Genomic DNA, 24,123 nt, shown 5'->3' on the forward strand with positions numbered 1-24,123 from the left:
GTCCCCGGCGTCTGCGGGCGCGAGCACGTCACGACCCTGCGGAGCGCCGGGGCGGGGGGCGGAGTCTCGGCTGCACAAATGGGACCGAAGAGGCGGGGTGGCAGCAATTTCGCGCCAAGCGCGGCCCGTTTCCTCCCGTGGCGGCGAGCTAGCTAGGAGGTGTTTACAGCTGCTGTCATGGTTCGTACGCTAAACTGCATCGCCGCTGTTTCCCAGAACATGGGCATCGGCAAGAACGGGGACCTGCCCTGGCCCCCGCTCAGGTACCTGCTGGGCCGGGGGGTCGATTGGGTTTGGAAGAGCTAGCGCGGGGTCGCGCAGACACTTGCGGCGGGAGGAGGGGGACGGACTTGGCACCCGAGAGGACGCGAGCTGGACCTGGGCTTTCTTCCGCCACCGGGAGCCGGGAGGCCAAGTTATTGATTTCCGTCTGCCCCTGCTGCCCGGCGAAGACATGTTCCCCCGCGGCTCCCTGCCTCAGAACAAAGTCCCTGTCCTAGAGATCCCTCCACTCCACTCGCTCCCCTCCCCGCCAGCGCAGCGCCTGTGGGTCGCGTTAGAGCTGGAGCCCGCGGGATGATATTTTGAGTAACGCTGTTTGTCTAACTTGTAGGAACGAATTCAAGTTTTTCCAAAGAATGACCACAACCTCCTCAGTAGAAGGTAATGTGGGATTTTTAGGAGATTGGGGTTTGGGAAACATCTTGCTGAGTAAGCTTACCAGTGCAGATTTTTACTTAAATGAAAAGTTATCCGTGTTAATCTGGGACTTTTTGCCTTACCACTCATTTGTATGCAGTTCCCAAGGTTTGTCATACCACCACCCACCCCACCCCCCCCCAAAAAAAAGTTCTTTCAAATTTTATATGGGCAGGCGTACAGTTGAGGTACTGGGCAGAATTAGCATCTAGCTGCAGGTTTCAGTGAAGATTAGAGCATGGAAAAGAAATCAGAGGAGACCTTTGCCATAGTCCCTGCAGGATATGATAGGGTCTGAAGGAGGGCAGTGAAGAGGAGAGAAATCCAAAAAACGGTTCCATGATACTCAGTATGGAGATAAGGAAGGCGAAGGGGATGCAGGAAGGGATCCAGGATGAACTATTAGATGCTAAGTTTAATGACAGTTGAATAATCCTGGGTGAAGTGGAGAATAAAGGAGTGGGCAACAGTGTGCAGTTGTTAATAGTGCTAATTTTGAGGTTTGGGGATTGCAGATACAGGCAAGTAGATGAGTTGAGCTACTGTAGAGAAGAGGATAACCAAGGAAAAGAATATGGTGGTGGGATACTCATTTAAAACCTAAGAGACATGTATTTGGTCACAGGAGAAGGAATAGCAGAATAAAAGGGAAATGGTAAGTCAGCCAGAAGCACATGCAGCATAACTTTAACAGGACAGATACAGGTTCGTGGATCTGGGACTTAGGTCCGTGGTAGAGACAAGATAGCAAGAGTTTGAAGCTTAAGGAATTGATATGAACCACTCTCTAGAATCCAAAGTATGATCTAGTCATAGAAAGAGCATCCAATGTCTGGCTTGTTTGCTAGTGTTCAGTAAATACAGTACTTGTTGGATGAGTGGATGGAAGGGTATTGAAGGTATGTTGGCTTTTTTTCTTTTTTCTTTTCCTTTCTTCTTTTTCCCCCCAACGTCTTTGTATGCTCTTCACTTATGTCCACCTTAATTGTTAGGCCAGGTCTGTACCATTTCTCTCACCAGAATTCCTCACCTAATGGCTCTGTTATTTTTGATACTTGGTATGTCTTTACTAGCACCTAGAGCTCTGTCTTTGAAAATGCAGTGCAAATCACGTAAGGGGCACCATGAATAATTGGGGTTTTAATTCTTGGAGGAAAAAACTTTCCAAATACAGAAAAACACTTAGTCTTACTACTTGTATTTATAACTGTTAGTATTTTTAAATAAAATCATGCTAATGATAATTCTTTGAAACAGACACATGTACTTCTTTTGCTATCCTGTCAGAATATATGAAGAATTATAGAAATATGTATATTCCTTTATCCAGATATCTGACTCCCAGGATTTTTTCCTAAGTAATTAAACCAAAAATGGAAGCTATGTGTATAAAGTTTCCATAAAGCATTATACTTGAAAGAAGCACAATTGAAAGTGTTATAGCTTTTTAATTGAGTGGAATATTAAGCACTTATCTTTAAAAGTATGACTGTTAGGGGTGCCTGCGTGGCTCAGTGGGTTAAGCCACTGCCTTCAACTCGAGTCATGATCTCAGGGTCCTGGGATCGAGCCCCACATCTGGCTCTCTGCTCAGTGGGGGAGCCTGAGTCCCCCTCTCTCTCTCTGCCTGCCTCTCTGCCTACTTGTGATCTCTCTCTCTATCTGTCAAATAAATAAATAAGTAAATCTTTAATAAAATAAAATAAAAGTATGACTATTAATATGCCTACAAAGTATACAAATATGAATAATACTGTCATATCAAACAGTTAAACAAGTCTTCAATCCCCACAGTAACCCTAGAAGTAGGAACTACTGTTATCTCCATTTTATAAATAAGGAAAGTAAGACACAGAAGATTAACATGACTTGTTCAGTAGATGACTGAATACACTGAACTTGGGCACTTTGCCCCAGAATCTTGTCTCTTCACTATTACACATGATTGCAGTTGAGTAAATATTGGATATGAATTGGATAATACCAGAGGGGGAAAAAGTTACTATATTTAGGAAATGGGTGATAAATGTAAATTTTGGTAAGCCTGTTTTAAATTTTTATTTTCAGTACAAATCCACTAGATGTCACTATGACAATCATATCTGTGTGTGTGTGTGTGTGTGTGTGTGTGTGTGTGTGTGTGTGTGTGTGTATGAATATATGGAACTATATACTCCCCAAATATTCTTTTTATGTGATTTTCTAGGTAAACAGAACTTGGTGATTATGGGTAGAAAGACATGGTTCTCTATTCCTGAGAAGAATCGACCTTTAAAGGATAGAATTAATTTAGTTCTCAGCAGAGACCTCAAGTAAGTGCTATAATAAATTCACCACAAAAAAATCATGTTTCATTTCTTAGGGTGGAGGTCAGTGTATGACAGTGTAAATACAGTTTATTGATCAAGCTGCCTAATATCATAAAGGTAATTTACAGAAAATGAATAAGCAGTTACATGACAGTAACTCACTCTGCTATTTAAGGGATTGATTTCACCACTGTAAAAAGTCACATTAAATCTCAAATGTGGTAACAGATTTGCCAGTTTCCTTAAACTGTTACTCTGTAGGCTCAAGTATCATTTATATAAAATAAATAGTAACTTTTTTCCTAGTTTCACATATGTTTTGGGATTTGCCAGGATTAAGTGTTTTATCCCTGTTCTGGACTCTGCCCTCAATATAATAAGATAGAAATTTTAGGATGGACTAAAAATCAGTCATAATCTTATGTCCTATTCCTAGTTTACCACAACACCCAAATAACATTTTATACTTGTATTCCTTACCCGGTGTCTACAGGTAAAAAATTTGAAAGTACTGAAGTCAACCTAAGGATCCTAGAGAGAAAGGAATGTCTCCATTTGGCCTGTGCTGGGAATTTTCCTGTCCTCCAGTCTAACACTGGAGTACATAGTTACTCCAGTGATGATGTGTTAATCCAGTGATGATTGCATTGATGCTTGGAAATGTCCGGGGGATTTCATTCCAAGGAATTAGTTTATACATTTTTGGGTGCCAGCTAGACAAGTCCAAAATTGTGGGGCCAGCCATAGGGAAGGGCATGCTGGAGCTTTACAGCAAGGGCTGAAGTTGCTGACTGCAGATGGAATTTCTTCCTCAAGGAAGCCTCAGATTTGCTCTGAAGGCTTAAAACTGATTTAATTCTGCCCATCCATACTGAAGTTATCGAATTATCAACTTTAATCACTTCCATAATATGCCTTCACAGCAACACCTAGATTAGTGTCTGAATAATCAAGGACTATAGCCCAACCAAGTGAACCCCTCAAAGACCATCACATCATGGGAAGGAAAAGACATTATACACCATTGGCTAAGGGGGATCAGGCTTATATAGATTTTCTACCAAGTCCTTTCTAGGATAGCATAGGTAAAAACGTGAAAGAAGATCTACCAGAATATTTGCACTGGTTACCTCTGGATCATGAGGAATATGTTGATGTGCATCTTGCCATCTGCTGCAGTCTTCGTACTGTTCTCTTCCTTTTGGTTGCTAGGATATTCTGGTTATCTCATCGCTTGGTAGAATTCAAATTCACAGACTGTATTGCCATTCCCAGAGACTCTTTAGTAGCATATTCTTGAATACTACTCAAGTTTATTTATGGCTAGCTTGAGCTAAAACAAACATAAAGAAATCTCAGTGGGGAACATACTCAGTTGAGCCAGCAAATCTCAAATGATGAGTCTAATTTCTTCTTTATGACCCCCACCTGTGCTGTACGTAATTGGGTTTGGTTGTTTTCTTATGTATTTATATATAACATTTGTTGCTATATTTTGCTTGTTTTTTTAGAGGCAGAAAATTTCAAAAGTCTTTTTTATCAAGGAAAAAAGGTTATCAGTTATGAACATGTCTTACAGTTTATTTTTTGCCCTTCCTTCTGGTTCCCTACTTGAAGGTCAGTTATACACATAACCTGAGCACCTGCTGTGTGCCAGACAGTGCTAGATTTATTCTTGTAATCACTAGCTCATGCAGTCTCTTGGAAATACTCAATTTTTCATCACCACCCTCTAATGTAAGATGAAACTGAGTCCTCAAGGTAATCCCAGAATTTGGTGCCAAATACTAATTATTTTGGATAACTAGTTCCCTAAAGTATAGGGAGAGAGTGCTTTTCCAAAGCTATCTAGACAATCAAGTTGTGGCTTTAAAAGAAATATTATGTAGCCACATTTGGGACCCAGATTGACATTTTCTCAAAATGTTAAACATAGAGTTAAGAGTTATTGTATGACCCAGCAGTTCTACTTCTTGGTTTACAAAATGAAGAAAAAATAAAAACATATGACCACACAAGGTTAGATGTTCATAGCAGCATCATACATAATTGCCAAAATAGAAACATCCCAGATGTCCATCAGCTAATGAATGGATAAACAAAGTAGCTTATATCCATAGAATGGAATATTATTCCACAATAAAAGTAGAACCAATGTATGCTACAACATGGATAATGTTTGAAAACAGTATGCTGAGTGAAAAAAGCCAGAAGAAAAAGGCCACATAATTCCATCTATGTGAAATTCCTAGAATCAGATTCATAGACAAACTAGATTACTGGTTTTCTTGGAGAGGATGGGCATGGGGAATGAATGCTAACAGATACAGGGTTTCTTTTTGGGGGGATAGAAATGTTCTAAAAGTAGGTAGTGGTGGAGCACCTGGGTGGCTCAGTGGGTTAAGCCTCTGCCTTTGGCTGGGTTCATGATCTCAGGGTCCTGGGATTGGGCCCCACATTGGGCTCCCTGCTCAGTGAGGAGTCTGCTTCCCCCTCTCTCTCTGCCTGCCTCTCTGCCTACTTGTGATCTCTGTCTCTGTCAAATAAGTAAATGAAATCGTTAAAAATAAATAAATAAAAGTAGGTAGTGGTGATGGTTTTACAACTCTGTGACTACACCAAAAATTTGCCAAGTTCTACACGAAAGGGTAGATTGTATGGTATATGATTTATATCTCAATAAAGTATTTTTTTAAGGCTTCAGAACCAAAAATTTATGTAAATTTTACCATAATGCTGTAACTTTGACAGCATCTTTGATAAATCCAAAATTCCTTCCATGATATAAGATGTTGTAAATTGTCTCCAGCCCATAAAAGTTACCTGACATTTCATAGTAGTATAATTTTTATGGTCTCACTATTATCATCCACAGTGATTTAAGCTTTCTGTCTTTTCTCACCACCACTCACACATTTAGTATAGCAAAGACTTAATCTGTCTTCTAATGTCTGCTCTGGCACCTACTAATTTTGTGGCTTCAAGTTTTATTAACTTTAAGCCTTGCCGAAACCCAGTTTCCTTATCTACTAAATGGGATTAATAATGAGAACTTCTTAGGGTGATTTTGAGGGTTAATTGAAATTTTGTATATTAAATTTCTGGCACACAGATAGTACCCTATCAATATCAGCTCCTACTCTCTCAACCTTTGCTATTTGAGCTAAATTACCTTATTTTATATCTTACAGAAAATATTAATATTAATGGAAACACAGTGAACAGGCTTGTGTTCTTACTTTTACCCCAACATCTAACTTGGTTCTTCTTTCCCTCAGTTTTAAGGTTCATAATCAGAACCCTCCCCTTCCCCCCACCACTTTATTCTAGACTTCCATTTTCTCATGTCGTCAAGCCCTTGCTGTGTTGTCTCACCCTTTATTATTATTATTTTTAAAGATTTTATTTATTTATTTGACAGAAAGGGATCACAAGAAGGCAGAGAGAGAGAGGGGAAATCAGGCTCCCTGCCAACCAGAGAGCCTAATTCGGGGGTCGATCCCAGGACCCTGAGATCATGACCTGAGCCGAAGGCAGAGGTTTAACCCACTGAACCACCCACCACCCTTTACCATATTAAACCTCACCACAGATTACTTCTACTTTGAACTTTCTTGGAGCTTTTTGTTAAATAACTTTAGTGACTTCAGTACAAACCTCAGTCATATCTATGGTCATCTATCGCTTTTGTGTTTTGAACATGTTTTTCTCTCTGAGATGCTCTGCTAAGGGATCTTTCTCCAAGGAGTATTCTCCCTCATCGCTGCACCCAGAAGATACATCCCCTCTGCTCCTCTGGCATCCTCCATGCGTCCCCATTGCGTGTCCTTCAATTTCTCTGCCTGCCAGTGGTACAGGGAGTGCTGTTCTTTTTCTTTTTGTCTCTATTCCCAGCATTTAGCATATCCCTTAGCAAAGCAGGGATTCAGAAATTTTCATAGAATAAATGACCAATAGGTGATTTATAAATCTAGGACCATCCTGTTTTCTAACCTGCCTTTTATCCCCCCCATTTGATATATTGAAAGATTAATTTCTGTAAATATTTGTAGTGGCTGCATAGTATTCAATTAAGAGGACAGAACCTACTTGAACCAATTTTCAATAGTCGGACATCCCATTTCAAAGACTGAGTTTGAAAGGCTTTAAATTGAACTTTTTTTTTAAATTTTTGGTTTTGATGTGATTCTAGCCTAGGGTTTTTTGTTTTGCAATAAGCTTTCCCAACAGTCTCTAGGGAAATTGAGGCAAAATTTCATCTGCCACATCATCCTCTTTCACATCAGGCACAGTGGAAAAGATAATGTTTATGTGGTACCCTGCGGTAATCAAATGAGGCTGCTCGAGGCCAGAGGACACTGGTCTTAGGGATTGCCTAAATTAGACCACACCCTCCTGAGGTCTGAGGGTTCTAGAATAGGACACCTTTGTAGTGTGTGACCATCAGCTGAGAATCTATTGTCTGTGTGGGATGTTGCAGCTCAAGACTCCAGCATCAGGCTGCTGGAGTTCAAATCCCAGGTCCACCATTTCCTAGCTCTCTAACCACTGGTTTCTTAATGTCTCAGCCTCAGTATCCTCTATAAACAGGAATAAAAGTACTTACAAAGGACTGCTATTCACATTAAGTGGTATGATGCATGTAAAGCACTGCCTCATCCCACTATATGGGAGAACAAGGGGGCACTGCATAAATGTTAGATATTTTCTTTCTACTATAACTATCCATCAGGTAAAAAGCAGCCTCTTTTGAATAGGGCCTTTAAAGAGAAGGATGGAGAGGCACCTGGGTGACCCAGTTGGTTAAGTATCTGCCTTCAGCTCAGGTCATGATCCCAGATTCCTGGGATCAAGCCCAGCATTGGGCTCCCTGCTCATCAGGGAAACCTGCTTCTCCCTCTCCCCTCTCTCTCTCTATCAAATAAATAAATAGAATCTTAAAAAAAAAAAAAAACAGGATGGAAATATCATTAGAGTGCCTATAATGTACATTACCTTTCTTTTAATCCTCATCCCAGCCCTCTGAGAGAATTCACTCTTAAGTTTGTAACAAGATATCAAGCATATCCTCTTGTTCCTTTACTGCATACAACCACATACCAATTATCTCTTGTCAGGGAATACAGTCTCTGTTAGCTTAGGATAAATATAGGAAGGAAATTTAGCAATGAAATAAGTCACAATATTGAGTGCTTGCTATATTCTGTTTACTTTGGTAGTTTCTAGGATTTGTGCTTTCACAGAATGAATACAGTGGACTAATGAACTCAAACATTAGCTCAACTTCTTGCTAATTTTTTTCTACCCGTCTTGGATCAAGGGTTTTCTGTGAAACTTATTCCTAAACTGCTAAGTAGCAACATTTTGCAGAATCATTTCCTCTATGTCTCTATGATAACTAAAATCTGAAACAAATCCTTTTTTTTCCTTTTCCAGACTCACTATGAAAGGGCAAAGATGTAGTCTTCACCTGAAGCCCTTGCACCGTTTCAAGCCATTGTTCCACAATCTATACAAAATGTGTACCCCGTTAATTTAAAGTCCACACCAACTATTTATACCACCTTCTAAATTATTTTGCTATAACCCATCAACTTCTAGGATGCCCCTTCCAGTTCTTCTCATATGTCAGTTCCTAAGTCAGCATTTTCCATTCTACCGCGACTCCTATCATCATTCCTGATTTTAGCATCCTCAAATATTAACACCACCTTAACTCTATTTCAGGCATTCTAGACTTTAACTAGACTATCTTCTCTCCAAGTTCAAATCTGTTTCTTACTCAGTTCTTCCCCTAGCCTCATCCAACCTAGTTGCTGCAGCTGCCCTGACATCTTAGAGAATCTCTTGGCTCATTTAACCTCACACAGGCCTCCATATCTTTTCCAGCTTTTAGTCAAAATATACTCTTGGTGCTCTTAACTCCTTTAGAGATGACAAAGAGTGAAATAAGTAAAATGTCTGTCAAGAAGGTGAGGGAGGAGGCAGCCAAAAGAATGAATGTCTCCATTAGATCTTGATTAATCATTGTTATAACTACAAGTTCAAAGGCAGTTACATAATTTTTTAAAGCATCAGTCTGAGAACTTGACATTGAATTGTAATTTCTGTTCTCTAATTACAATGGAAGCCAAATTCTACATGTTTCAACATTTATAAAGGGAATTACAGCCCTCCCCCAACTCCAACAACCAACCCCCCAAAAAAGTTGTGGGGGAGAGATTAACCTGAAGATCTAACCCTGAAATTAATTAACTTTTCCTCCTTTGGACTTTTTTAAATTTTTAAAATTGGGGTTGGGCTATGGAGGGACAAAGGGAGAGAGACAATCCCAAGCAGGCTCCATGCCCAGCACAGAGCTCAACATAGGGCTTGATCTCACAACCCTTGAGATCATGACCTGAGCTGAAATCAAGAGTCAGACATCCAGATGCTTAGCCAACTAAGCCACCCAGGTGCCTTCTTTTGGATTTTTAATTACAGAACACATCATGATAATTTATTAATACTTCATCCATCTCTACATGTTTGAAACATGAAAGATATTTTAAACTCATTCCCCATTCATCACATATTAAGAGTATGAAAATTATTCTAGGGCCTCCTGGGTGCCTTAGTCAGTTGAGCTTCTGACCCTCGATTTTGGCTCTCGTCATCATCTCAGGTGGTGAGATCAAGCCCCACATCAGGCTCTGAGCGGAGCTTTGAGCCTGCCTAAGATTCTCCCTCTCCCTCTGCCTCTGCCCTAACCACCCCCGCCTCCCGCCACACTCATGAGCATACTCTCCCTCAAAAAAAAACAAGCAAACAGAAAAAACATTCCATACTAGTCATTCAAACATACTAATCTCTAACATTTTATTATAAATCTTTCAAACGTACAGAAAAAACCTTACAGTAAATACCTGTATATTCACCACATACATTCTACCATTAATGTTCTTCTATGCTTGTTTTACCATTCACTCATACATTAATTGGTCTTTTTTTTTTTTCATGCATTTCAGAGTCATTTGTAGACATTAGTATGTTTTCCCTTAAATACTTCAGCATACATATGAGTAACTAGAGTTCAGTATTGCATTAGCTTTATTCTTTTGAGATAAATATATACAGTGAAAATATAAATAAATATATACAGTGAAATATACAAGTCTTAAATGTGTTTTGCTAAATTTTGATAAATGTATGCACCTTTATAATCCCATATCAAAAATAGAGAACATTACCATAACCCTTCAAAAGTTCCCTTATGCCTCTTCCCAGTCCATCTTAACCCCATCCCTCTGGAGACAACTATTCTTATACTATTTTTCCACCATAAATATCACAAGACACCAGAAGTGTTTCTGTTTCTTGATTCATTGTGAACCATACATACACAAATGTGGTTTCTTTAAAGGATTCATATTTATGATGATTTAGGTTTTATAATTAATTGCTTAATATGATTAGGTTTTATAGAAATTATTTCTAATTCTTTTTTTAACCACAGGGAACCTCCCCAGGGAGCTCATTTTCTTGCCAAAAGTTTGGATGATGCCTTAAAACTTATTGAGCAACCAGAATTAGCAAATAAAGTGGACATGGTTTGGATAGTGGGAGGCAGTTCTGTTTATAAGGTAGGTAAAATTATAAAGAAATGTTCTACCCCACTTTCTTTCAGCTCCCCTGCCATCTGAACTTTAAAAAAATTAAGCCATGAGCAAAGGAAGCATATTATTCTCACTGTTAGCTAGACATATTGTCAATTTGAATTATTCATTTTAGATACTATCGTGAAAACTAAATAAAAATATAAAAGTGAGTTTTTAAGCCTGTTGGAGTTTATTTTCAATTCAAAATAGTTGATGTTTCTAATTTAAAAACATTCCAAATCCTTCCCTTAGAATCATACTTGCATCGCACTGTTTTCTGCTCTCTGGATGTGCCTTGATATACTGAATTATTCCCCTTTTTTCCAAGGATATATATGTTCTCACTGATCAAGGGATGGGGCTCTTAGTTGTATACTGACTAGATGTATATGAATTTGTGAAAAGCAGAAAACTTTCCCTTAACAATTTTTATATAATATGAGGACATGGGGAAAATACTATATGATTTCATAATACAAGGAAAAACAGGTAAAAAAGAAAATAGTCTGCACTTTTTTTTTTGTACACTCATCATGCCATGAATTCATAGGGAATGGGTTCCAGCATCTCAGCCTCCTTCCCTGGGCACAGCAGGCTGGTGCTTCACTTGAACCCAAGTACCTTTCTCTATGGTTCCTTCTTTTCCTGACCATTTTCTTTCATACACTTCAGGAAGTTATCTCAGCTCTTGAGGGCTAAATATGATGAATATGCACATTAATTCTCTTGGCAAGAATCTTGTCCTTCAGTTGTTTTCAACACTGCCAACGGCATGCTGTACCCTTGTAGACTCTTCTAGCTTTGCCGTAGACTCTTCTAGCTTTGCCATGTCAGCATTCGTGGAGTGTTCCTGTTTGAACAGTGCCCTTTCCCTTGATGTCCACAATATCACCTTTCTTGTAGATGCCCATGTATGTGGTCACAGGAACAACTCCATGTTTTCTAAAAGGCCAAGAGAACATATGGCAGATACCTCTCCTCTTTCCCTTGATTCTAGTCATTTTGGTAAATTACTGGAAGACGGAGACTCTGATCCAAAGCTTTTTTTTTTTTGGTAAGATTTTATTTTTAAGTAATCCCTGTACCCAATGTGGGGTTCAAACCCACAACTTGCAAGATCAAGAGTCACACACTCCACAGACAGAGCCAACCAGGTATCCCAAAATATTCCTTATTCTTGATACCAAATGACTTTCAGCTTTCAAAATTTTTGAGAATATTAAATAGAATTTTTTGACTCTTAAAACACTAATGAGAGATTAATATTTTGTGGGAAGGAAAAAAACTAGCCCTACACTTTGGTGGCTTGTGGTGACATATATACCCAAAGATTTTTTTTTTTTTTTCTTAAAGATTTTATTTATTTGTTAGAGAGCACAAGCACAGGCAGACAGAGTGGCGGGCTAGAGGCAGAGGGAAAAGCAGGCTCCCTGCCAAGCAAGGAGCCTGATGTGGGACTCGATCCCAGGATGCTGGGATCATGACTGAGCCAAAGGCAGCCGCTTAACCAACTGAGCCACCCAGGCATCCCCAGAGATGCCAGGATCCCAGACCTGTTTCTACAACCTTTGGTTTGCTTTATTTGTATTATGAGGAACTGGACATTTTCCTTTGATCTTGCAACCGAGAATGAATTTCTAAGAAAAACAAGTCGTTTTTTTATTTTGTTCAATATGCATTTTGAATAAATTAATACCATATTGACTTCAAAATACATTCTTTATAAATATTCAAAATTAAATATAATTATATAACTTGGTATATCTATATCTATATAAGTCATAAGGAAGTAGAACCTCTAGCTGATAATTTTGCTTTTTCCACCTGCCTCACATCACAATAGTTTGTAGAACATTTAGGCTTATCTTCCCTGGGGCCAGCCTGTTTTTGTAAACAAAGTTTCACTGTAACACAGCGATGCCCATTGGTTTAGTATTATCTATGGCTGCTCTTGCCCACAAAGGTAAGAAAGAAACCATACAGTCCACAAAGCCTAAAATATTTAGCATCTGACCCTTTATAGAAAACCTTTACCATATAGCATTTACTTGGATACAGACCTTAAAATCCTTCTGTAATTGGTCCCATTCAGTTTCTCTAATTTGATACAGTAAGAATTGGTAGAATTTTTTGACTGGGGCAAGGGAATTTATGATTTAATATATGCTGTAGTAAAAAGCCAAAAATAAAAAGTAATATTGGTTATATGCCCTTATTTGGAATTTCAAGGCTAACACACTTGAATTACCCATTATTTTTTTTTCCTTCCACAAGCTATTTGAAAATCAAGGGTTATTGCTTTCTTGGAGATGCAGTTAGGACTCTTGACTTTTTATTAGAGTTTTAAGATACTTGTTTGAGGGCAGTTTTGTTTTGTTTTATTTTTAAGTTTTATCTATTTATTTAATAGAGGAAGACACAGTGAGAGAAGGAACAGAAGCAGGGGGAGTGGGAGAGGGAGATTCAGGCTTCCTGCTGAGCAGGGAGCCGGTTTTTTCTGTAGAAACTATCAACAGTACCATAGACAGTAGTTAGAAAAGCCATTAACAATATAAGGCCAAATACAGTCATTAGCAACAAGGGGCTAAGAAAGTAAATTACCTACTAGCATTATTACTATCTCCTAAGAAATGGAAGCATTATTAAGTTCTGTGTAAATGTACTAAGTATGCCCTTGGGGTTTTCAATAATCAAAGGCTCTTGAAATTATACTATTTTGTCCATATATATGCAAATTTTTCTATGGAGAATAACTAAATAATTTATAGTTCTTAATTCTTAAACAACTACCAAAGAAAAAAGATAATACTGAATGCTTAAATGAAAAAAAAAAGAGTTCATGTCAGCAAACTAGAGGCCAGAATATATTTAAACTCACTGTCATAATTATTGATAATTATCAATAATTCTCAAAGTAACTAAGATGTACTTTTCAGGACCCCAAAATAAAGAATGGGATATTTAAATAGCATGCTTTGGAGGTAACAGTTATGTAGCATGTCTCTAATACCTAGTACGAACTTGACTGTATAATTAAACAGAAATCTTAGAGTTTCTATTTCTTTTGACAGATAAATTAGGAAATTAATGCCTTTTTTTTTTCCCCCCAAAGGAAGCCATGAACAAACCAGGCCATCTTAGACTATTTGTGACAAGGATTATGCAGGAATTTGAAAGTGATACATTTTTTCCAGAAATTGATTTGGAGAAATATAAACTTCTGCCAGAGTAAGTAAAATGTTATTAATTTGTCTGAAGGACTTTTGGATTTCCTGCTTAAGAATTATAGAAAGAGTAATACTCTTCAGATTGAATTTGGAGTAGTTATGTTTTCTGTAGACAAATACATTGGGAATTTTTGGAAATCTGCTCTAACAAATTTGGGAATGTTTAAGTTCTAATCATCTTGCTGAAATCTAGAGAGTAGTCATTAGTTCATTCCACGAAATCTGTGCTGAGCATCAGATGCTCTCTTAGGCACTGGAGAAACAGTGCTTACAAGACAGATGCTATCCCTGCTCTCTAAGATTAGATTCTTTGTAGTAGAGGAAGAGGGTAGCAAATGAGAAACATCAAGAAAGTTGCTATATGGAGAATTGAAATACAGTGATGTGGTAGATACTGTATTGTCTGAATTGAAATACAGTGATGTGGTAAATACTGTATTGTCTGAGAAGTCCTCTCTGAAAAGTGGTATCTACGCTGAGATCTAAAATGGCAAGAAGCCAGCCATACAAAGAGCAGAAAAGAGCATTCCAGAAACCAGAAATAGTGTAGACACCAGAGGGCAGGAACAATTATGGTGTGCTCCCTAACCCTGCAAGCCACCGTGAGCATTGTAAGCAAGCAGGAGGCCAGAAGGGGTCAGACCAGATGCAGGTTTAGAGGGTTTGAATAGAGAGCGAGTGATACTGTTCCAGCTGTTTGTGGAGAACTGACAGGAGGGAGCAAGAGTGAATCTGGGAGACCAGTTGGCTATGAGAGTTGAAGCAAAAGAGTAAAGGATTTGGATAGCAGTGGTGGAAATGAACAGAAGGGGTTACACTTGTTTTACTATGGAGTTGTGATTTTAACATGAAACTGCCTGATTTTGAAGACTCCTAGCATTTTAGTTTAAAGCACTTTCATACTTCAGTATATAAAAGAAAATTTAAAAAGCAATTTTCAGCTCTTGGCTATGGAGAGTAAAAGATTAATTGTATCCATACTTGCAGACTAGGTTTTAACACATTCTTTCAAATAGTCTCAGTTGAATCCAGTCATTATTTAAGTTTGAGTTTGTTTTGGGAAATACCTCCTAAAAGAACATTCAGAGTCAAGTCTGAATACGTGGATGGCCAGGCTTTAAAGTAACCATCCATAGAGTAATAGGTAATAGTCATGAATCTAATGAAGTGTGTGACTGATTTCCTTGGGCTTTTAACTAGCTGTAAAGAAAACTGAAAATTTTAAGAGCTTTATAAGTATTCTAAACAGCTGAAGTACAGCCTTTTGCTTGGTCTCCAAAGGTGACCACATAGAAAAATCACACTTAGTGATTTTGTATATATTTATGAAATCAGCTATATTTCTTTGTCACATCTTATATGTTTTCTCTTATACTGCTTAGGTTGCTGATTCTCATATTACGTGAATATTGATCTCTGCTGTCCCTCATTCCATCTTTGCTAACAAAAAGAAAAAATTACTATGTGAATTTACCTTTCCAAATCCTGTTGCTCTCCATCAGACCTCTTTTCAGAACCGACTCTGGGATCCTTGATAACTTAAAATATTTTACTACCATTCTGGCTCTCAGCCCTTAGAAATGAAGAATTTAACATCTTTACTGAGTGATGATTCACACATCACACCATTCACCCATTGAAAGTATATGTTCAGTGGTTTGAATATATTCAGATTTGTGCAGCCGTTTCTACAGGGATTCCCTTAAAGAATTTTGCTATCTAAGCAGTATTTATTTTTCTAAACCATGAATGTGTGACGTCTTTCTCCTTATTTAGATACTATTATAAATGGAGCTTTTTCATCATTTTATTTTCAAACTGTTCATTGGTAATAAAACCAATAGAAACAATTGTAATAGATATACAATTGATTTTTGTTTATTGATCTTGTATCCTACAACCTTGCTGAACTCGTTTATTCTAATGTTAGTGAATTCCTTGGGATTTTTTGTATGCAGGATATACATTTACAAATAGAGGTAGTTTTACTTCTTCCTAATCTGCATTTTTAAAATTTCTTTTTCCTGCCACTTGCTCTGGCTAGATCCTCCTGTGCAGTTATGAACAGAAATGGCAAGAGTAAGACATCCTTGTCTTGTTCCTCCTCTTAAGGGAAGGTATTCAGTCTTACCATTAAGTATATTACCTGTGGACTTGTCATACATGCCATTTATCTCATTGAGGAAGATTTGTTCTATTTCTACCTCATTGAATATTTTTATCATGAGGAAGTGTTGGATTTGTCAAATGCTTTCTCTGAGTCTATTGAGATAATCATGTGGTCTTTGTCTTTAAAAGGTTATTAATACGGTGTATTACATTGATTTTCATGTTAAACTATTCCTACATTTCCAGGATAAATCCATTTTTTAGTAATACACAGTCCTTTCTATATGTTCTTGAATTCAGTTTGCTAATATTTTGTTAAGGATTTTTGCATTTATATTCATAATGGAATATTGGTCTATAATTTTCTTTTTCTGTAATGTCTTCACCTGGTTTTGATGTCAGAAGAATTACCAGCCTCACAGAACATGTTAGGAAACGGTTTCATTCCTCTTGTATTTTTTTGGAAGAGTTTGTGAAGGATTGGTATTGGTTCTTCTTTAAATGTTTTAGAAAGGGGCACCTGGGTGGTTCAGGTCATGATCCCATGGGATCCAGCCAGTGTTGGGCTCTCTGCTCAGCAGGGAGCCTCTTTCCCCTCCCTCTCTGTCTGCCTCTGCCTACTTGTGATCTCTCTCTCTCTGTCAAATAAATAGATAAAATCTCTAAAAAATAAAATAAATGTTTTAGGAAGCATTTTTAAGATGGGGGGGGCGGACAGAAGAAGAAGGAGAGAGAGAATCCCAAGTGAAGTCCATGCTTATCATTGAGCCTGGCATGGGGCTCCATCTTATGACTCCAAGATCATGACCTGAGCCAAAATCAAGAGTTGGATGCCACTCAGACACCCCTAGAAAATTTTAATTGTGGGTAGATTCAGATAGGAAATTGCTAGCCAAAGCCAAAATCCAAGGAATTCGCTCTAAAATGGACATTCTAAACAAGGCTATGAAAGAGAATGAAAAGTCTTTTTTCATTGCATCATTTGATGGTTATCTTACCTTCAAGCCTGAACCAACATAATAATAGCCTCTTAAAGGTGAGGTGGAAGGAATCCCCTAAGGGTAAATCTGGAGTAGGTCAATCTTTGATGAAGTAGAGAAAAAGGAAAACAAAGGGAATATACCTTGTTCCTGGAAGTTTGTAATGTTGCTCAATTCTTGAGCTGCTTTCTCTCCAAATCTCTATATACTGAGGAACTTAGAATTGCTCCCTACTGTCCAGAAATGAACTCTGATCATTCTCTACCCTCCCCTTCTTCTTTCCCCACAGCTACACTTCGTTTAGACCCATTATCCCTATTAGTGGGCCTCTTGTGGTTCCATAAGTTTCAGTTCAAACACAGTTATCTTTTATTAACACCATACTTCCTGATAATAAAAGCATTAGTAAAAGGAAATAAAGATGAGAAGACTGTTGTAAAGTGCAAAGAGAATAAAATTAGAAGTTAGGTGAAACCACAAGCGGTAGAAACCTCAAAGCAGAAATTAGTCTTAACAAAGTAAGGTTTGACTTTGTGTCTGCCTTTTTCCCCCATGGGTCATTGTCTGTGCAATTCATTTTTTCTTTTTTTCTTTTTCTTTTTCTTTTTTTTAATGACAGCACCATGCCAGCCTGTCCTCTAAGGCTCTGCCCTCATTCTTCTTGTCTGGAAGAAATCTTTCTGCCTCAATTTCGCACAAGGCTTCAACCAAACCAGCAGGCCCAAATATTTGCTATCAGCAGTTTTCTGCTTAATGAACCCCAAACAGGTTTTCCTTTTAGTTAACAATCTTCTGTATTAACCTTTCAGTCAAAGAGGATAAAGACCAGATGAGGTCTTGAAATAGTAGTTGGCTCCAGAGCTGGTACAGATGTCCCTTATCAATGGACAACTCAAGAAGGGTTTTTGGCTGACGTTTCCTCTTCTGTTCCCACGACGTCCTAACAAGTCAACAGGATCCTTATTCATGTTATTTGTCTGTCTTTCTCCTGAGCCTGTGCTTGCTGTAGAGCTTTCATTTTATTTTAGTTGTGAGTTGTTTCTTATGGATAACTGCTTTAGGAACTCTGTTTACCTCTTAGACTTTACATTAAATCATCTCTGTAATAGTCTCATGATACTTTGTCATTTCAGATCTTAATATCTTTTCATATTCATTGGATTCCTTACTGCTTGAAGATTCTAGAGCTGGATTTCTTTCTGGGTGGTTCATATAGGAGGTATTTCCCAATCCTGTTAGGCTTAAACTCAGAGTTCATATGTGGCTCCTAGGCCATTGGGAAATATGATGGTGGGGTAGTTATGGTCATTATTAAAATAGACTGTATATGTGAATATTGTAGAAAGTAAAATTAAAGGTAAATAGAAATGAATTTCAGTTTCACAGAGCAGATTAACATGAATACTGCAGCTAGTGACCATAGCCAGCCAATAGCATGGTATTTCTGTTACTATTATTCATGGTTTTATTTTTATTTTTTTTTAACATTTTATTTATTTATTTGACAGAGATCACAAATAGGCAGAGAGGCAGGCAGAGAGAGGGGAGAAGCAAGCTCCCCGCTGGTGGAGAGCCGGATGCGGGGCTCAATGCCAGGACCCTGAGATCATGACCTGAGCTGAAAGCAGAGGCTTAACCCACTGAGCTACACAGGCGCCCCTTATTCATGATTTTAGAAATAATTTTGATGCTTTGCTTTTATTTTATTAACTGAGAATCTTGATACTCTTTTTTTTTTTTTTTTTAAGATTTTATTTATTTGTCAGAGACAGAGGGAGAGAGAGCGAGTGAGCACAGGCAGACAGAGAGGCAGGCAGAGGCAGAGGGAGAAGCAGGCTCCCTGCCGAGCAAGGAGCCCCATGTGGGACTCGATCCCAGGACCCTGGGATCATGACCTGAGCCGAAGGCAGCTGCTTAACCAACTGAGCCACCCAGGCATCCCAGAATCTTGATACTCTTGAGAATTTTACACACAGACAAAAATGTAAATGTTGCTTTTGCTGACTCATTCCAAAGAAACTAAAGTCATGGTTAAACATTGGCCTCATAAAATCATTTCTTTAAAAATTAAGGAAAAATGCTTATTGCTATTACAACAGTGGAACAGGGCGCCTGGGTGGCTCAGTGGGTTAAGCCTCTGCCTTCAGCTCAGGTCATGATCCCAGAGTTCTGGGATCAAGCCCCTCATTGAGCTCTCTGCTCAGCGGGGAGCCTGCTTCCACCTCTGTCTCTCTCTGCCTGCCTCTCTGCCTACTTGTGATCTCTCCCTGTCAAATAAACCAATAAAATCTTTAAAAAGATGAAAATTAAAAAAAATAAAACAGTGAAACAGAAACAGCTTAGAAAATGGTTAGTAATAGAAACATAGCTTCTCCCTCTGAAATATAAGTTTTTCAAGAAAAAACAGCTTTTTCATCTCCTTATACATCATTATGCTGTTACTTTATGTCTCTAATTATATTTTTTTTATCACATGGCATCACCTCTCATTAGTCAACAAAAAGTCAATACCTGTTATTACTCAGCATTGTACTGGATATCAAAACAGATTTAATTTTTTTCCTGTATTATCCTTGCTACATTGAGTTTAGAAAATATGGAGATGAAACCAAGTGAAAATATTAAAAGGTAACATTTGTAGAGCACTTAATGTAAAATCATGAACTCAAAAAAAAAAAAAGAAAAAATCATGAACTCAGTGCTAAATTATTCCTAAAGACGAAGACTGTGTTCATAACTAAGTATCACACAGTAGAACCAAAGTGAGATACGAATCTGAGTAAAGCAGTGTTCCTCCTCACCACCTGGAGCATATGGGGGGGGGGTAGCCCACAAATACTGATGAAGTACAAGATTTGGGTTGGAGATGGGAGTGGTCAGTACAGCCTTCAAATGGAGAACCAGGGTTTTGGTTTTCTTGGCCCGTGGTGGTTATTTTTCAGTGTGGGGAAAAAAATTTATTGTGGTGAGAATAAACATGAAACCCACTCTCAAGAAAATTTTAATTATACAATACAGTGTTGTTAACTGTAGGCACACTGTTGCACAGCGCATCTCTAGAACTTAATCATCTTGCACAACAAGCTTTCTTCCCTTTGAACAGCAGTTCCGTCTTCCCTTCCCCCAGCCTTGTCAACCACCATTCTACTCTCTGTTCTTATTAGTTTCACCATTGTAGATACTGCAGTATTTGTCCTTCTGTGACTAGCTTATTTCATGTAGCCCAGTGTCCTCCGGGCTCATCATGTTGCTGCATATGGCAGGATTTCCTTCTTTTTTGGGGAAGAATAATATTCTATTGTATGTATACAGCACATTTTCTTTATTCATCTGTTGATGGGCATTTAAGTAGCTATTGTGAATTAGGCCGCTGTGAACATGGGAGGGCGTATATCTCTTTGAGATCATGATTTGTTATCAAAAAAGCCCCCAAGAGATAACAAGTGTTGGTGAGGAGGTAGAGAAATTGAAACTCGGTTATACATGTTGGTGGGAATGTAAAATGGTGGAGCCACTGTGGAAAACAGTACAGAAGTTCCTCAAAAATTAAAAAAGAGAACTGCCTAAGATCCAGCAGTTCCACTTCTTGGTGTTCACCCAAAGGAGGTCCTGGGTTTTGAATTGGAAAGTGGAGGGAACACAGAGCTTACTGAGAGTTAGAAAATACCACATAAAGAGTGATGCCAGGAAAAGAATTGCAGTAAGCCATACACTGGGAAACTGAGCATTGAGCGGCATGGAGGACACAGAACTTCAGTTCTGCTCTAAGCAGCTGATGGTTGTATTTTGTTTTTCCTTTGCTCAGATGAGAAATTTGATACTAGGTGTGAGATTTGCAAAATGTTATTAAGCAATTTCATACTGGCTGATTGGTAGTAGAAAGAAAAGAGAAACTGCTGACAGTGGTTAGTTTTTGGACAAAAGAATTAGGGGTCAGAAGAAAGGAGAAATTGCCCTTTTTGTTTTCTAACTTTCTATATAGTTTGAAAGTTTTTCTTTCCATTCCTATATGTAGTGTACTTGCATAATACCCAGTTTCACAGTGGCTTACCATTGTGAAGAAAAAAAGGAAAGGAGAACTTTTATTTACCTTATGCACTATTTATGCCTCTTGGCCGAGAGTCAGGGAATCTTTTTATTTTTATCTTTTTTTTTTTTTTAAGATTTTATTTATTTGACAGAGAGAGATCACAAGTAGGCAGAGAGGCAGGCGGAGAGAGAGGCAGAAGCAGGCTTCCCACCAAGCAGGGAGCCCGTTGTGGGGCCTGATCCCAGGACCCTGAGATCATGACCTGAGCCAAAGACAGAGGCTTAACCCACTGAGCCACCCAGGCACCCCACAAGGAAGCTTTTTAATTGACACATTATTATGCATGTTTTTCTTTTACAGATACCCAGGAGTTCTTTCTGATGTCCAGGAGGAAAAAGGCATTAAGTACAAATTTGAAGTATATGAGAAGAACGATTAATGTGAAGGTGTTTTCTGGTTTATTTCAAGTTAGTTGTTCCCCCTCCTCTCCAAACTATTATAGATTTTAATATTAGAAAAAAAAGACTTTTGTTGACTTTAGGTCAGTGGATAATTACCTCTAAGCAATGAAATTTTATTAATCTTACTTAGGCTATAGTTAAGACTAATCTTAACTAGACCATATCAGATACCATTTGTGAAACATTTCTGGCTATAACTGTATGTTGCCCATCAACAGCACCTTCCTAGGGTAGCATATCTACCAAGAGCCTAAGTGAGACAATCCCCTGATAGCATACGTTGAAACCAGGACTTAGAAAGATAGGACTAGACAGATTGTCCAAAGGTCAGAAATGGATTATAAATAGAAGAGCTAGAACTCAGATATTAAAACAAAATTAGATCAAAATAGGAACTTTGAATTCTCTATGCATATGACACTTCTGAAAAAAAGTTCTGTTCATTCAGAGAATCTGTAAGGTGAGAACTCTAGTATATTCCATAGGCATAGTAAAGAGGCAGGTAGGATACTACCTTTCCAAAGGTTAAAAGAGAAGGTCTGAGACCTCTAAAAACTCTGCAATCTTCAGTGAGATTCCGTGGCATGTTACAATGATAGAAGAAGCTGGCCTATATAAAAAGAGATTTAGTAACAAGTACATGGCTAGAACTAGAAATTTAAAAGGTAATGAATTGAAAATGGATAAAGCTAGAAACCAAAATTACAAAGATGGGAAACTAAATTAAACTTCACTGAATTAAAAAATGAAAATTAAAACACATTTTACCTGTCATGTTAGCAAAGATGTGGATTGTTATGTATCCAAAGAAATAGCATTTTATGCCTTATAAATTAATCCAACCTCTTAGAGTTTAAGTAGCAATATCAATTAAAATTCAAAATATTCTGCGTTTGGGCCCAGAGTTTCCACTTCTAGAAGTTAATCCTGAATAAAGAGATGGACCCAAGAATATTTGTTGCACCACTTTTTTAAACTTGGAAATAGCCCAAATGACAAGAAAGAAGTAACTAACCAGTATGGCTACAAAATTTAATATTGTCTGTAGCAGTTAAAAGCAATGAGGTACTAACAGGAAAATGCCAAAGACTACTAAATAAAAGAAGCACATTGTGTATAGTACCTAAAATTTTTAATAAGTGTATGTAGTATGCATTGGAAAATATGTGCTGTAAACTGTCGAGAGTATCAGAGTTGGGTGTGTTATTTGACGCATTAGGTCTGCCTATTGTGATTAGATTTTTTTTTTGAAGCACTATGTGTTTGTTTTCATGCACAGTCACTTAATAATTGAGCCATTTATTTTCAAGGGTCACACAACATTCCAAAGACTGATTGCTAGGGAACCACCAAGCTGTCTCTGGTTTGTTCATCTTTCAAGACAAAAAATCAAGTCTTACTTTTTCCAGGTTGATTTATGAAACAGCACTGTAAAGTGATGATAATTTGAGACCAAAATGTAAATGGTATCACATACACATGTGTTTTAAATATTTAGGTTAGCCCATTTTGTTGCTGTGAGGTTGAAATTATGTAACATAACCCAAGTCCTAACAGACAGTGTTTCTCGAAATGTCATCCCCATTATACCTGTATGGGGAATGGGTCCCAGAATCTGCAGTACAGGGGCACCTGGGTGGCTCAGTCAGTTGAGCATCGGACTCCTGATTTTCGCACAGATCATGATCTCAGGATCCTGAGATCAAGCCCCAGGTCTGGCTCCACTCAACATAGAGCCTGCTTAAAATTCTCTCTTTCGCTCTCCTTCTGCCCCTCCCACTCCACTAAAAAAAAAAAAAAAAAAAAAAGAAGAAGAATCTGCAGCGCAAACCAGCACCCCATATGATTCTGAAAACTACCCAACAATGTAAATCACCAGGTTATAGAGTGCTTCTGCCCTCTGAGGAAAAAAAAAAACCTGAACTGTTATTTCCTATACTAGGGCATCTAAGTAAAGCAAAATAGAAAAATGAGTGAATTGTAAGTCAACATGTATGGGATGGGAGAAAGTAAAATTGTAAAGATTAGACCTGTGTGTTGCTGATCTATTTTAAGAAGTAAGGATTTTCACTTAATTAAATATGTAATAAAAATACATATGAAAGTAATGTCAGCGACTCAAAAAGGTACATAGTAAACAAATGCAAGAACAGATGTCCTTTAACAAGATGCTTTTTTTATAGGTAGTAAACTAAAAACTGTACAGGAAATGACCTAATTAGGCACCATGACTTTGTGAGGAAAAAGTTGGCCAGCCAGCCGCTGAAAAACATTCAGAAAAATGATTTCTGAAAGACCGAAACTTGTGATCTAGGATTTTCCAGTTGGGACAAAAAAGAAATATATAATTAAATGAGTCTGAGGATGGAATTAGAGATTCTAATGAAAAAGGATTGCTCACAAAAGGGATAGAGCCTCTGGCTAAACACAGAGGGAAAAAGACCTACAGTCTGTGTGACTGTGCTATTTGTGTGGCAAAGCGAGATTGTACTGCTGGCCATTTCTAATTATTTGCTCCCGACATTTCTGTTCCCCAGGAGACCTCAGATGGACCAGGAAGTTTTTCTGTCCATACACTGACATTTCTGTTGAATCTCTTTATTCTTGGAATAAAAAAGAGAACAAATCAGTTTGTGTGGTATTTCAAATAACTTTGCAGTCAGTAATCAAA

At 38.0% G+C, this 24,123-nt stretch overlaps 1 protein-coding gene across 4 annotated transcripts; it reads left to right on the forward strand.

Annotated features, from left to right (window-relative positions):
- The first annotated feature begins 37 nt into the window (after positions 1-37).
- Positions 38-24,081, forward strand: DHFR (dihydrofolate reductase). Of its 4 annotated transcripts, none has more exons than XM_032335840.1 (7): positions 38-263; positions 614-663; positions 2,906-3,011; positions 10,504-10,630; positions 13,758-13,873; positions 21,352-21,458; positions 23,990-24,081. In XM_032335840.1, the coding sequence occupies exons 1-6, from the start codon at positions 178-180 to the stop codon at positions 21,428-21,430; spliced, it is 564 nt and encodes a 187-aa protein (XP_032191731.1). In that variant the 5' UTR covers positions 38-177; the 3' UTR covers positions 21,431-21,458; positions 23,990-24,081. The 4 variants fall into 4 exon arrangements, with proteins under 4 accessions (XP_032191731.1, XP_032191732.1, XP_032191730.1 ...); XM_032335841.1 differs by having other exon boundaries at positions 21,352-21,437; XM_032335839.1 differs by lacking the exon at positions 23,990-24,081 and having other exon boundaries at positions 21,352-22,548.
- Positions 24,082-24,123: the final 42 nt, after the last annotated feature.

Source organism: Mustela erminea, chromosome 3 (assembly GCF_009829155.1).
Source record: "Mustela erminea isolate mMusErm1 chromosome 3, mMusErm1.Pri, whole genome shotgun sequence".
NCBI lineage: Eukaryota > Metazoa > Chordata > Mammalia > Carnivora > Mustelidae > Mustela > Mustela erminea.